Source organism: Solea senegalensis, linkage group LG8 (genome assembly GCF_019176455.1).
Source record: "Solea senegalensis isolate Sse05_10M linkage group LG8, IFAPA_SoseM_1, whole genome shotgun sequence".
Classification (NCBI taxonomy): Eukaryota; Metazoa; Chordata; class Actinopteri; order Pleuronectiformes; family Soleidae; genus Solea; species Solea senegalensis.
In genome coordinates, this window is record NC_058028.1 from 1894670 (window position 1) to 1910466 (window position 15797).

Below are 15797 nucleotides of genomic sequence, written 5' to 3' on the forward strand. Positions count from 1 at the left end.
CTCTGTAAGGCCAAAAAAGAGACAACAGATACTGTAATCAGTGCCTGCACAATGTCAGTGTTTACATGAGATAGATTAGTCTTATCTAAGCCGTCTTCATACAAAGCAGACACAGGAGAGGTCTATGGGAACCCCCCCCTCCCCTCAGACACACATAACCCTCCTAATGTGGGTCACACTGGCTGATTTTCTGGATCTATTGTGTTCCTTTAAATCAACGTAAAATCCTGTTTCACAGATATTTACCTCGTCCATCTCAGTGTGATGGAAATGTAAGTTCCCAGGCTCTAAGTGGGAAAAAAAGCTTGGGAATTTATATGTGGAATTTATTCTGTATTTCTTTTTAACTTTATTTGTGAAAGAAATAAACTGGCGTGATTGACTTTTGGTTAAAGATAACTTCAACACGGTCCTTCCCAGAGTCTGGATGTAAATTGGTTTATCTTCCCATAAATAAAGTTCAGGAAACACTGACTCACATCATGTCTTTTGCAGTTATCAGGTTTGTTTATGTGGATTAACAGTAATGTGCACAATAAGGACTTAGCCTACACTTTTGAGAAAGAGGATCATGTCTGACTCAGAGATCTTAAACTCAGCATGAACCACACAAAGCTCTGTGAGGTACGGATGACACGCCCCCTGTTTATGCTTCTTTTTCCACTCTTCTGTTACTTCCTTATTCACCTGTGCACCACGCCCGCCCTGTGCAGATGCTCAACGGCCAGCACCAGCTGCCGGATGTACTTCTGCGTCTCCCTCTCGTCCAGGCGCTTCTTGTCGTAGATGCGGTTCATGAGGTTGCCGCCGGGACACAGCTCCATCACCAGGTAGTAGCTGTTCTCCGTCTCCAGGATGTCGAGGAGCTGCGTGATGTTGGGGTGGCGGATCATCTGCTGGATGTGGCCCTCCCTGCGCAGGTTCTTGGTCACGTACGAGTCCTTCTTGGCCTTCCGCTTGTCAATCACCTTCACTGCCACCTGGAGGACAGAGGACACAGGAGGGGGGAGAGAGGCGAGGTGAGATGGTTTCGAGATAGTTTGCACTCTGCAACGTGGTGTTATATGATATTGTGGATAATTCCCATGAGAATACAGCACTAGAGCAATGTAGGTTGTAGTGTAACAGGTGATGAGGGACTCCAGTCTCCATTGCAGGGAATATAACACGACTCTGACCTCTCCCTCGCAGCTGCTGCCAATGTGGGGCAACTGAGGCGTTACAGGGCATCGACACTGCTGGGGGAGGTGTATATTTGTGTGTGTGTGTGTGTGTTGCAGAGGTTACTGAACCATTATAAACTAGGGTGGAAAAGCAAATGTTACCCTCTCTGTTCTGGAGGCGCCAACACCAAATGGAGAGTTAATATTCCCCCATTTGCCACAGAGCTGAGTCGCAGCTAAACACACATGAGGAGGTGACAAATGTGGACCCAAAGCTGGGGCAGAATAACTCGTCCTCTCAAACTGATTCAACTAATTGAGGAAAACTGATTTCCAAGCAGACATATTAACTTTTTATGTCTTTATTGTGTTCTGGACGTCTTTTTGTCCTTTGTCCTTGTCTCTCTCATGACTCTCCTCATAAAAGCGACAGATGTGTCCTTTACCTGAATGACAAAAACACTTTGCCTTCTGTCCGTAGCTTGTTCCAGTCAATATTATACTCTTATTTCATCCGTCGCCCGCGTCTCCTTGTCCCCTGTCTAGACTGGAGTTCAAGAACACGGCCACCACACACAGCAAATCATCTCAAGGAGAGTCGAGAGACATGGAAAGGCATGACCAGTGAAACTAATCACCATATCCATTTAATGGCACGGCGAGGCCTGAAGTGGTTGCGTTTATGTGTATGCGAGTGTGTGTCCTTTCTTCCTTTTGTCCTTCAGTGCGTCTGTCAGTTTGCTTTGGTCCTTTCATCTTTTATAATTCATTCTCCTCTGAAAACCTTTTTACGACTTCTAATTAAAGCCGGCCGAACGTGCGTTTGTGTTTTAGTGGCGGCGCGATACGTGACCTGGGTTTCAGACCACCACCGCGAGACATGTTTGGTACTTTCCACTGATTAAATTAAATTACATTACTATTGCACATGGCCATAACTTTAACACGTATTTGCTGGCTTTTCGCATCTTGCCTTTCATTTTCACAGAATCACAAATCTGAATCTCTCTAAACAAACAAAATAAACATAATCCTGTTTTGTCACAAATTCTATCATCATCAAATAACTGCCTTAAGTGTCTTTCATTTGGATATTGCACTCAGTCTTATTGTGATATTGATTATATTCCTAGAGTGTATGATTACTTGTATCTGTTGCATCTTTATGGCATAAACACTGACCTTTTCAGGACCAGTAGTCCAAAACCTGGTCCTGATGAGGCAGAACCTCATCTCTGAGGAACTGGTTAAGTTTAGGACTAAGATTTGAATTTAAGTTAGGTCAAGCTTAGGGTTAGACGTGAACTGGTTATGGTTTAGGTCAGTGATAAGGCTTTGTTTGGGCTGAGCGTCCTCAGAAGAATAGCTCTGCCAACCTGTGTGTGTGTGTGTGTGTGTGTGTGTGTTCACAGAGCCAACATAATAGAATAATAGATGACCCATGTTTACGCCAAGCAGTAGAGAGGGGGAGGTGGTGTATGTATGTGGGGGGGTGGGGGCACTGTATTTACAGTAGGCTGATCTACAGTATATAAGGAGACAGGAGGGGAGAGGTGGGGGGGGAGGGGTGCACCCAGCCAGCCAGGGGGCTTCTGGGGGATTCAGTTGTTTTTCAACCGCCCTCAGACAGAAAATGGGGAGGTGGAGGGAGGAAAGTGGGTTACAGACATCAAAACACATGCATGTGTCCTCGCCCGCCCCCTGACCACGACAGCACCATCTCTCACCTCTCCTCACTTTCAAACCTCCCCCCCATGCCTTTTAAACACACACACGCCCTTCTCATCCCTGCTGACTTTCTAGTGATGCTGATCATTTATCTGGGAATCCTTCGGTATCTTCTCCCCCCCCTCCTCCTCCTCCTCCTCTCTCTGACTGACCACCCTTGTGCCTCCTTGAATAAACTCACTGCCCCTCCGCTCCCTACCCGGCCATCGCCACTGACTGTGTCCCTGTTTTCCTCTGAATGAGAGAGTAAAGAGAGGGGAGGGTTTCGGCGATTGCCAGCGTTTGCATCATCCTCAACAAAGAGAGCAGAGGAAGGAGGGATGATGAGGTGAAAAGCAGGAGTGCTCTCTTCTATCCTCGCAGCATGGAGGTGGGGTTCATTTTAATATTATGGTTCATGTGAATATCATCATGTGATATATAATGTGTATTAATACGCACAAATATGCAGTACATGGGGTCACAGGTAGGAACATAAAGGAACAAGGGCAGCACTTGTTTATCCAATATGCAAATGTGCTGGCTGTTCCCTCAAAACAGCCTAAAGGAGACAAAGGCAACCAGTGGCCAGTGGTTGTTGCCCATATCAAAGCCCCCAATGTGGTGTTGGTGGAATGGTAATGAGGCCAGAAAGCCCATTTATCAACGACATGATTTCATATGTAAGTAGCAGCCCTGCTCCCTCATAGGCCAGGCCACTTTACCTCGGTGCACCTATCACGGGCTTGCGCGCCCATGCACACAGAAGTGAGGTCACCAGCATCGGCAGACAAAGCATCGCTTAGTCAGTCTGCAACATGTGTTGGATGCAGGAGGTTGAGATGAACTCTCTTTGTCTCTCCCCCAAAAACGCACACACTATTCCGTGTTGTCAGTGAGGCTGAGCTGGTAAAACAAGCCCTGCTGAGCATGAGGCTGAGTTCTCCAGCAGCTGCTGCTGCTGCTGCCTCCTGAGCTCATTAACCAAAGGTTCTCAGTGCAAACCAGAGCTGATCACTTTCTCAGCTCAGAGCTGATTAACCGATAACACCTTTGACTGACATGTTAGAAAAAACAACAACAACAACAACAAAAAGAAATGTAGAATGTATGATCACGCAACAGAAGAAAAAAACATAAAACAAATTGCCATGCAGACGTGAGCCAAGTGACAGCTGGCACTGCAGTGAAATAAGAGCTCCTTCCAAATGCCACACAAATTATTTTTAAATGTAACCAGTTTGACTGTATGTAACCCAACTTTTTTTTTTCTTTTAAAAGTTTAGTTTCCCATAATTAATTATTATGCCATGCTATTATTATACTGCCATGAGAAATAAAAACACATTACGCATGACTTCCAACACACACAAACACACACATGACATTTCTACACCACAGAACCGTGTTGCCTTCACGGTCAGTCAGCTCACCTTCTCCCCGGTCATCGCATGGAGACCTTCTCGAACTTTGGCGAACGATCCCTCTCCCAGTTTCCTGCCGATCAGATAGTTCCCGACCCGCTTGGTGTGGTAAAAGCTCTTGAGGATGTCCGCCGCAGGACTGCACAGTGAGGCCGGGAGGATGCTCTCGTCCCCGCCACAGCTCGGGGTTTTGCCCTGCTCGTGGCTGCTGTCCACGACCATGTCGCTGTCCGCAACTGGCATCGCAGCTCCTCTGCCCGGTGACTCCTTTTAACAAAGGATAAAAAAAAAGAGGCAGGCTGCTCTGTTCTCTCCCACCTTTCAAGGCAGGTATTAAACGCTTAACGTCAAGTGCGTTAACCTGCGTCTCGTCCCTAATGACAAATTAAGGGAAGCGGAGCTTGCGCCACCTGTTCATCCAAAAGAATCTGGTGCGCGCACTCAGCAGTTTCCAGGGAAGTCTTGTGGAGTGAATCAGCTTAGATTGAAATGACACGCACACAAATGACACCTCCAATCATGGCGAGGTAACACCTGACAGACTGTCTTCGTACATAAAAACAACAACAACAGAGGTAGGTTGGATGATCCGTCTCCAGACATGAGCGCGTCCTGATGAGTCTGTGCGCAGGCAGCGTGTTCTCTTCAGTTTGAAGCGACTTTCCCGGTCATCAGAGTGGGCGTTTCTTTGACTGTGTGAGTGTGAAGGAAAAACACACACACGCACACACAGCCCCGCTGCCTGACATCGTGGTGGTAGTCGGGGGTTGATTTTCAATCCAATCAGCGCGGGCGGGCGGAGCGCACGGTGAGAACAAGGGCGACAACTCCTCCCGACTCCGCTGCTGCCCCACACAGATACGCACGACGCACTCACACTGTACACGACCAAGAACAAAGAACACATTAGCAGCCGGAGCTGAGACACAGCAACGCCATCACTACATATATTTATTTATTTATTTGTCCTTCATTGCTGTGCGTCTGGATGGGATTTTCTTCAGTCGAACAAGGGTCGACTCGTGCGTAAAAGGATCCAAATGCATTTAAACCATGCGTTGTTTACATCAGGCAGCACAAAGGTTTTCTCTCTCCATAACATGTAAACATTTCCATTGACACATACATGTTGCCAGTGTCTTATCTCATATTGACTCATCTTGAAATCAGATGACTTCATAGACACATCATGCATGCACCATGAGGCATAAACAAGAAAATACAAGCAACCATTCTCAATCTGACTAATAATCATAATCATAATAAACTTTATTGGTATGGCTCTTTCAAAACACTGTTACAAAGTGCTTTGGGATATAAACAACCCATCAAAATGCAGGTTGTGTATAGAAACTCAAATATATAGGGTGAGGCAGAATGTTTTATTTAAATAGATATAGTTTTTTCTTTTATATTTATTTGTTTGTTTTGTCTTTAATCTCCTCCTTCATTTCCCAGTAGAAACCTGCCAACTTTGCACCTATGATACGTTTATAACAACAGTATATATGCCTTTCTGTATAGATTCACCCTGCCATAACTTGCCACCTAGCAAGATCACAAGACGGTTAAGTGTTGACATTTGGTTGGCGTTGTGTAAGCCTGCTCATGGGTTGTTGCCAAACTTGGAGTTGTGCCAGCGGTTTTAAACTTGTACACCAGCTCCAACAGCACACACAAAGGAACGCTCCTCCCTCCTGCTCCTGCTGGAGGTGATCACTGGCCTAATTAACATGGTGTTCATCACTCAAAGGAGGTCACCTGCAGGGAGGGGCAGCACGTTGAGACACATTCATTTATCCTATATTTCACCTGACTGAATAATTAAAGGAAATAAAGCTTTTTTATTGTTGTTGTTGTTATTTGAGTGTGTACTATCATCACGTTTAATTACACACAGGTGCTCACTCTTAATGAGGATTCCTGGAGGGAGGAGGAGGGAGAGGAAGAGGAGCTACACCTTCACATTCAATACACATAGAAACATTGCTTTTTAGGCACTTGACCAAACAGCCAGGCATGAAACCAAAAAGTGTAAGTATACCACCATCTATTGGGCTTCTACTACACTGCATGAACATACACTCAACAGCCACAGCATTAACACCAGTAACAGTGTTTGAGGTTGTAGGAGAACAGCCAGTCCCACATGTCTAGACATGTATTCTTTGTCACCTTGAACTCACAGCCACTGTTTTTCTCCTTCGTTCTATATTTTGATGAATTAGAGTTATTTTGTGTAATGCGACTATGTTATATTAACAGGCATGGATATTTTGAATTCTCACAATTATCTCCAAAATTCCTGCTTGCTGATATTCCCAAAATATAGTTCCATGAAGAAACACCAAAACTGCCCCTCTGCCAAAATGACGACTTCTCAACGCCAAAACTGCCCCAACAGTGAGGCAATGACTCTTCTCAACCCCAAAAACCAATCAGTTTCTTAAGTCAATAAAAGCTTTGAGAGAGAGGAAGAACCCAGAAGGATCAAGAACAAGGACTGGATTGAGGAGGTGAGAAGAACCGCTACAAAGAACCCCAAACAGGTTCAATTCTTCCTCCGAGAAATTTTCAGATGCTTTACTCTCCTGAAGAAACCCCAAGGAAAAACATGAAATCTTCAACGCAGTAGAGAGGAAGAACCTAGAAGGAACAAGGACGAGGACACACGAAAGGATGGGACCGTGGAGATGAGAGGATGAGAAGACCCGCAACCAAGAAGTTTCTGAAACCAGAAGTTCACAGACATCACCTGCAACCAGGCTCCTCCTCCTTCCTCGTTCTTCTTCTCCTTCCACTAAAATCCAGAAGGCTGTACACTAAGATGTGCAATGCTGACCTCCACAGTTCAAAGTTCATGATCACATTTCCTCTTGGTTTCCTCTCAGAAGTTTGTTGTTGATGTTCTGGGTGGACTCTCGTGACAATTCCTGCAAAATGTCACCACACGGCCATTTAATCTGATCTCTGTTCTGTGAAAATACAAAACACTGATCATCGCAAATTTGCCAAATTCTTTACAAAAACCTCCAAAGAAAATACATCTCTCTGGATTATTGTGTCATTGTGGCATTTAGAAGACATTGGAATGCCAGATTTATGGGATTATGTGTCATTTTTTATGTGTTATTGATTGTGAACAATCAGAATTAAGACTTTTTTTAACAGGTCTGTGGAACTGTGCCCGTGTGACACATACACACACAAACATGCAGATTTTCTGGTTTCTTCCAGAGATGCTAAAAAAAAAAAAACGTTCTGCAGATCATCATCTGTTTCACTGGCAGCTTCAATCTGCTCACCAGGCTCCGTGTCTGTCAACCTTCTCTCCCTCCAGCTTTTGTTCTCTGGGTGAACTCTCCTGCTTTGTTGTGCGATACCACACACACACACACACACACACACACACACGGTTCTTCTCTGATTAACGGCAGAGCTGGGGAGTGTGCCAGGCAAGAGTAGAGGAGACAGGAAAGGAAAAAAGGAGAGGAAAGGAGGTGCTGCTGCTGCTGCAGCTGTGGTTTTGGAGTCACTCCTCTTTGCTGCCCCCTCTCCTCCATCTCCTCCATCTCCATCTCCAGTTCCTCCTGGGACGCTGGTGTTGGCCGGGAACCAGGAACCAGGGAGTCAGGACCAGGCTAATGGGGGAGAAAAAAGGGGCGAAAGAAGAAAAGGAAAAGGAGGACACGACAAAAAGGAGAAGGAAAAACAGCGCTGACCTCAGTCAGGAGGCAACATCTACATCTGCAGAGAGAGAGAACAAGATGTTCCTCACAGGTTTTTACCGACAAAACCTGTAAAAGTTTCACTCATTAATAAAAAAATGTCGTGACACAATCAGAACAGAAAATATACTTTCTATAATAGTTCCACTGGTGATAATTAGTGACATCTAGGGGTGAGAAAGCAGATTGTCCACTCACTACTCAACTTTCACAAGAGCATCAGGGAACTACGGTGGCCTCCACAGACCAGAAAGAATCACAGTAGTTTATATTTACAAAGTTCCTTCCTTCCTCAATTCTTTTGTTCTTCCTTCTTTCCTTTCTTCCTCTTGTCTTTCCTTTGTTCTTTCTTCCTTCCTTCCACTTGTCTTTTTTCCTTCCTTCCTTCCTTTCATTCTTCTACCTTCCTCCCACTTCCTCCTCTTTCTTCCTATATTTCATTCTTCTTCTTCCTTCCTTCCTTCCTTCCTTCCTTCCTCAGTCAGGATCTTGTATCTTTCACACAAATAAAACTCCTGTAAATTAGACATAAAGTGAGGTTAGGCGAGCAGTCGTCATGATGACACAGGTTTAGTAAACAGATGTTTTGTCTTCGTCAGATGAGACTTAAAGCAAGTGCATCACCTTTGTCAACTGTGACCTGTTTTATACATTAGCCTCTGTGTGTGTGTGTGTGTTTGTGTGTGTATGTGTACGTGCACGTGAACCTGAAAGTGTGATCTGCTCACACTCATGGTTACTTTGTATCTGAGACCTTTTCTCTGTGTGTGTGTGTGTGTGTGTGTTTTATTGGCTGTGTGCTGCGGTGCACTGACCTCCCTCTCACCCCGGTGCCACCCAGCCGGTGCGCGCACACGCGCACACACACACACACACACACACACACACACGTATGGCCCCTGCCAAAACCCCACAGCGCCACATCTGCAATCCATAAACGCCAGTCTCCCTCTCTCTCACACACACATTGACTCTCACACTCCTCCATTCTCACTCTCTCTCTCTCTCTCTCCTCGTCCACTAACTTTTATTTTAATTTCTAAATTCTGTGAATCCCCTCATTTGCATTCCTTTGACTTCTTCCTCCCACTTCTGGTTTTATTCATGCTGAACATCAACTGGCTCTTCCCTTATCACTCACTCCCTTAACCCCCCTCCTCCTCCTCTCTTCCCTCTTCCTCTCTCTCATTTTTTTTTTAAATCCACATCCAACGGAAAACTCTCTCAGCCATTATATCTTCAGTGGGAGCCAGAGCAGAGTGTGGTGGCAGTGAACTGGGAACCACAACACATTCCTCATGCAAACAGCGCCGAGTCACCAGCGTCGCTCACGTCGTCGCTGTCGTCCGCGGCGTTGACTCGTGCCAAACACACACTTCACGGTTATCTGTTTCACACACAGAGGAAGAAAAGATGTCATGTTTGCATTTAAAACGGGAAGCGACGCATACATTTAAACGTAAACAAATGTCTGTTACAGTTAAACCGTAAACATGAATGTACAGTACGTCATTTCTGCCACTAGGTGTCTCTCAAACAAAACAAGAACAAACAACTTAAGTTAAAGTTCTCTCTCATTTCGTTTCGCTGCGTTTTGCAGCAGCAAAGAGTGAGGAATATTGCATGTGTCACTGAATTTAAATGTAAACAAAGGTCTGTTACATTCAAACCTCTCAATAAGTTTAGAATGTTTTAAAAAAAAAACCTGAATTAATGTATTAATCCAACTGTAACCAGAGTTTTTAATACATGTAAACAAATAACGTTAAAGTTCTCAATGAGATCATCTCGTTTTGTTTCGCTGCGTTTTGCGGCAGCAAATAGTGATGAATAGTTCTCGGAATTTGTGTTACTTTAAAACTTTTAAACCATTTAAAATGTTAACAAATGTCTGTTACAAGTAAACCCCTCACTATGTTTATATAATGTTAATTAATGTATTAATCTGACTAAGTAGATTTGTGAAGCTTGTTAACATGAATGTACAGTATGTCATTTCTGCCACTAGGTGTCTCTCAAACAAAACAATAACAAATGACTTAGTTATTATTTTCATTAAGATCGTCTCGTTTCGTTTCCCTGCATTTCGTGATGAATAGTTGTCGGAATTTGTGCACACGTTACTGAATATTTGAAGTGCATGTAAATGAATGTATGTTTTTTTTGGCAGCAAATGCTAATGAATAGTTATCGGACGTATTTTGAGTTCTCCCGTCAGATTTCCAACTTGGAAAGCCGGAGTACGTAAGATGGCTGCCACTCATACAAACTCTGCTACTTCTACTGTTAGTTTGCATTTGTACCGGATGGTAGAGAGACAGGGAATAGAAGCTACATTTGCTAACAGCTAGCGCTTAGCTGTAGTTGTTTTTGTCTGTGATGTAATTAATGGTGGCTTCTGTGTTTCTGAAGTCAAATTTCCTACTCTGACCAACTGCTATTTCACCGTTAATATTGCTTCTGTGGAATTAGTTTCACTGTAAATCAGTCGTACACATAGTAGTACTGTTCTTTTTGTAATTTGTACCAGTGAATATGCTGCTGTTTTTGTACAGCGTTATCGCCCAAGATACGTTTGCATGCCCTTCCCCCCCCCCTCCAACTCCTCAAATGGAACATGGTGAACTCGGAACATCCTTTGACTTCCGATGTAAATGGAACGCGTCATTAAAGCAAAAGCTGTAAAGTGGGCGACATCATTAAAAGGCGCCCGTTATATGGATTGGAATCCTTGGAAATATGGATTTCCAAGGATTTAAAAACTTTGTGGGGGGATATGATTTGACTAATTTCAGTTCACTAACCAACAAAATAAAAGTCTCACTGTTTTTAGATATCTGAATACAAAAGCCTGTAATAATGTTATTATTCATGAATTCACCTCCTGTTATGTTATTTGACTCCAGATGTGAACATTTTTTTTTAATTATTTTTCACTCCTGTGTGGCTCAGATTTGATGACAGTGTTGATGATAATTGTGACAATGAAAATTGAATTAGTGCATTTGTATGAAAAAGAAAAATGGTCTGAAGGGACCTTTGACACCCGGAAATCTTCGCGTTATCAAATCTGACCCTTGTAAACACAAAGAAGTGTCAGAAGTGAATACTACTGTTGAAAAAATCTGACCATTTGATGGGATTCTCGTCTCCCTGCTCTCCTGCTGTATACACACAAACGCTCCCTCATGTCAGACCTGTCAGGTCTGACAGGTCTGTCTGACGGAGCAAACAAACACACAACGTCACAACGTTTCTGTTTGTGAAGAACCAACGCACACAGAGCGCTCAGAACAACAACAACGTCAGCGAACGCCGCCTGAAGTGACGTACTGCAGCTTTAAGAACATTCTCCATCATGGGAGGATTAAATTCCTCGTCTCCTCAGCGTGAACCGCTGTTCCCCTCCTCTTAGCCTCAACAAGATGTGTTCAACACATCACAGTGCCCTTGACTTAATACAGTACACCAACACAAGGAGGAAAAAACAGGAAACAAATGGAGTGATACCACAAAACTGTCCAGAACTCGCAGTTTACCCCCCCTCCCCCAGCCCCTCACGCCTCATGGGCAATAAAGAAATCCATCTCTCTCCATTCTATTATCTTTATATTGTTTTTTTCACGGTAATCAAATAAAAACACGCACAGAGTGAACTTTTGCTCTTTCGCTCGCTTGGATCATGTTCTCCTCTCTTCACCTTCATGCTTTTTCCCAGACAGACAGACAGACAGACAGACAGACCTGTTGGCAGAAGACAGTCCCAGAAGACATCGTCCACATGAATCATGCTGCTGCTGCTAGAGCTCACTTTTAGGACCAATATCACAATTCATAAATCAGTGTTTTTCCCCTCACGTTACAGAAGAGGAAAACATGCAGAACAGGTAACTGTTCTTGTATGTGTATCTTTGTGAGGACCGTGACATGCATGAGCTATAAAGAGACGGGACATTTCAACAAGACCTGGTTCAAGGGTTGGGGTTAGGCATTTGGTTGTGATAGTTATGGTTAAGGTAAGTCATGAGGGAATGTATAATGTCCGTGAGTGTCCTCAGTAAAAACGCTATGTGAGAATGTGTGTGTATTCTTGTGTGTGTATCTTTGTGAGGACCGTGACAAGTATAAAGAGACATTTTGTCTGGTCCTCACAATTTTTTAATTTTTTTTTTATGGGGAGAAGACCACCAGGGAGAGACACTGAGTGTGTGAGTGTGTATTCTTGTAAAAATGTACCTTGTTAGGACCAGTAGTCCTAGACCAAAACCTGGTCCTACTGAGGCAAAAACTAACTTCTGAGGAACTGTTTCAGGTTCAAGTTTACAACTACGATTTGAACTGTAGTTAGATTAAGTTAAGGGATTTGTTAAGTGGGTCCAACTTAGTGGAAGTCAACGCAGAGTCCTGAGAAGATGAGCTGCACATGGACATTTTGTCTGGTCCTCACTTAATTTAAAAGACTTGGTTTAAGGGTTAGATTTGAGGTAAGGGTTAATTATTTGTGATAGTTAAGGTTAGGTTGAGTGACGAGGGAATGCATTATGTCCTCACTAAGAGTTTTGTACAAGAATGTGTGTGTGTTCTTGTATCCATAGTCCTCAAGGAGACCAAAACCTGGTCCTGGTGAGGCAGAACCTCATTGCTGAGAATCACGGTTAAGATAAAGTTAGGGTTTGTTATTAACTGGTTATGGTTAAGGTTAGCGATAAAGCTTTTTGTTTAGTCAATGCAGAGAAGAATACCTGTGTGTGTTTGTGATTTAAATATATGTTAATGAAGACATTTAGTCTGGTCCTCACAACTTAAAATAAGATTTTTGAGGGTTAAAACCTGGTTGTAGGGTTAGACTTGGGGTTAAGTTAAGGGTTAGGTATTTAGTTGTGATTGGATTAGGGAGTAGATTATAATTTAAAGTGTCCTCACTCACTGCTGTGCACGCACACAATGTGTGTGCTTTTCTTGTATTTGTGACCTCTTTAGGACATTTTGTCTGCCATAAACACTGACCTTGTCAGGACCAGTAGTCCTCATGGAGAGGAGACCAAAACCTGGTCCTTAATGAGGTCGAGTAATATCAGTCGGTGTAGTTAGGTACTTAGGTAAATACAGTTGTAAATACAGAGATAATTATTGCTTTTGACCTCACACTAACGTTGGTGGTGCCATGATGATTCTCACACCAGTTTAAAGGGGCAGTGTGTAAAACTAACTATGTCATGTTAGAGCAGGGGTTTGCAACCTGCGGCTCCAGAGCCTCATGTGGCTCCTTGGCTTTTTGATGAGATAAAGGCATAGACAAAAGTGTTTCGATATTTTGTGCTTTACATCCGACGTCTATGTCCTGTCCATCTTTGGATCCACCTTTTCTCAAGCATGAACTATGTACATGAAATAATTTTTTCTACACTTTATAAAGAGGTATGGGTATAAAGAGCAGTGAAATGTCAACAGTCTTCTTTTTGCTGTTCTTTAAATATAGTGTATGTATAAAAAAAAAACTTTATACATGATATTATCATGTATAAATTATAAGTTTTTTTGCGGCTAGAGATCCAGATTAAGGAAAAAAAATGTCTATTTTCATTCTAAATGTTGCAGAGCCCAGTGTTTAGGGTTAGTGTTGCAGGTGAATGTCTCTCACCTCACTCTTCTCGTCATCCAAGCGTGTTGTTGTTGAACCTGCGTCGTCTTCAGTGACCTTTAAACGTTTTAAAACATGACAAGTTGGTCCTTTGTGGGCAGCCGTAAAACACGGCGGTCCAAAATGGCCACCACTGTAGAGCTGACCCCACTGAGGTCCTGCGTTCCATTTATATCAGAACCTGGAAGTTGGAAGTGGGGAAAAAAACTGTATCTCAGGTTAGCCATTGTTAGCAATACCCCTTTTTTTGTACACCCACACAGTGGTGTACAAAAACCACAAAAATCTTCAATCGCAGCATGTCTATGATTGAAAATGAATTAAATTCAATTTTATTTGCTTACTCAACAATTCACACAATGAGCGAACAACATCAGTGGAGTACAGTGAGGTGAAAATTCAAGTTCAGGAGGATGTTCCTTCATAAGGAGTTCAGTAAATATATAAAATAAGTAAAATAATCTTCAAAAAAACAAACTTTAATATCTGCTTAATTCTATACACCGGACCTTTAAAAACACAAAATAAGAACAGAATAGCCCCATCATGTGGAGATTGTGGTGAAACAATCTGGGAGTTCCTGCTTCTTCTTTTTTTCTCTCTGTATGATTAAAGTGGTTTTATTATCAGAAACTTTATCTAATGATTTGGTCCAGATTTGTTTTAAAAGTAATTCCAGGCTGAACCACTTCAAAGAGCTGCTGCCAGCGTAATGGACTCCACAATATGACTAATGTCAAAAGTATGACTGACCTGCCCGTTGTCGTGGTTACAGCTGTCGATATCTGTTCAATCATACACACACACACGTGTTTCTATAGTTGTGAGGACAGACGTGGATTCCGGAAACTTTTACCCTCAAATGAAAGCCTTATCACAACCCTTATCTTAACTCATACCCCATCTTAAAGGCAACTGTGTTTTTACAAACCAGCATCTGAAAGTGATAGTTTACTTTCTGATCCACTGGATCCAGAAGAACTTTCTGGATCTGTATAGAACTTTACCTGATTATAGTTATTACCATTTTACATAAACATGACATCCTGATATCATTATTATTATTATCGTTGTTAGATATACACATCTGAACTTGTTCAACGGGACTGAACCACGTTACATTTAAATTGCCGGGAAGCTGTACCACGTAAATTCCAGATTTGATTTAAATCTGATGAGTTTTGACAGAGATATGTTGATTTATTTAGTGTCCATTGCGTTGTAGATCCTTAGTTATTTGGGTAATTATAGTTTCCTTAGACCATTTTTTTATGTTTTGAATGAGTAAGGAATGCTGAGTCAGCATTACTATAAAATCATACTTTTCTGAAATATTCCACCTTTTCCTGCAAAGTTTCAAAGACAGCACCAGTAAACATGAGTGCGTGTAAAGAAGTTTGACCTGTAGAGGGCAGTATTATTCGCTCTGTGTACACCCTCCTAGTGAGGGAACTCTCTGGTGAAATGCACCTGCTCTCTAAAGTTGTAAGAAGATAATAAACTAGTTTCTAAGTCATTAAAAACTATACAAAAACTAAACTCGGTGTGTGTTTCTTCAGAAAAGTCAGTTGGGAACGCTGAGAGTTCGACCTGCGCTGGAAAAGTAAATGAAATTGAAATGAAAAGAAAATGCTAAATATTCCACAAAGTATAACAGACGTGAACATTGTTTTTGATGTGTGAATCATTGACATTGGCAAAAAAATGGACAGTGTTAAAGCAACACTTTGATTTAACACCAATCTGGATTAGAACCACATAAACTCTGGAATAAGGGGGTGTTATCAGTTTTGATTTTGATTTCTCTAATGCTTAAATTGTTATTTTTAAAAATATATATTTAGTATAAGAGTATACTAAACTCTTTAACTGCTACTTAAATAATAAAAAGAGTTAAACTTACCACTGTTCTGGAGTGGATCTGGTCCTAATTTGATGTGACTCATTTAAACACTGCAAAAGTTCACTGGGTAAGGAATAAAACATGGATAAAGACAATAAAATAAATAGAAAAAGCATCAAAATTTCAGACCTTTAGGTCAGTTTTTCTGTCTCTCCTGTTTTCATATGCACAAATTCAATATAGAAATAAAGTTTAACTGGATTTAAACTCTTAGATAAAGCTCTTTTTGAG

General features: G+C 42.3%; 1 protein-coding gene across 1 annotated transcript; it reads right to left on the minus strand.

The window, feature by feature from the left end:
* Positions 1–655: 655 nt before the first annotated feature.
* Positions 656–5035, minus strand: LOC122773135 (hormonally up-regulated neu tumor-associated kinase homolog A-like). The gene is made up of 2 exons (XM_044031543.1): positions 4304–5035; positions 656–980 (listed from the first exon to the last, which is right to left on the minus strand). Exons 1-2 carry the CDS (start codon positions 4535–4537, stop codon positions 684–686), a joined length of 531 nt encoding a protein of 176 aa, XP_043887478.1. The 5' UTR covers positions 4538–5035; the 3' UTR covers positions 656–683.
* Positions 5036–15797: the final 10762 nt, after the last annotated feature.

Bases quoted from the DNA above. Each gene is read 5' to 3' on its own strand.
- LOC122773135 (XM_044031543.1), bottom strand. From the start codon at position 4,537: ATGCCAGTTGCGGACAGCGACATGGTCGTGGACAGCAGCCACGAGCAG. The intron at 981-4,303 runs GTGAGCTGACTG...TCTGTCCTCCAG, and splicing joins ATGCGATGACCGGGGAGAAG to GTGGCAGTGAAGGTGATTGA.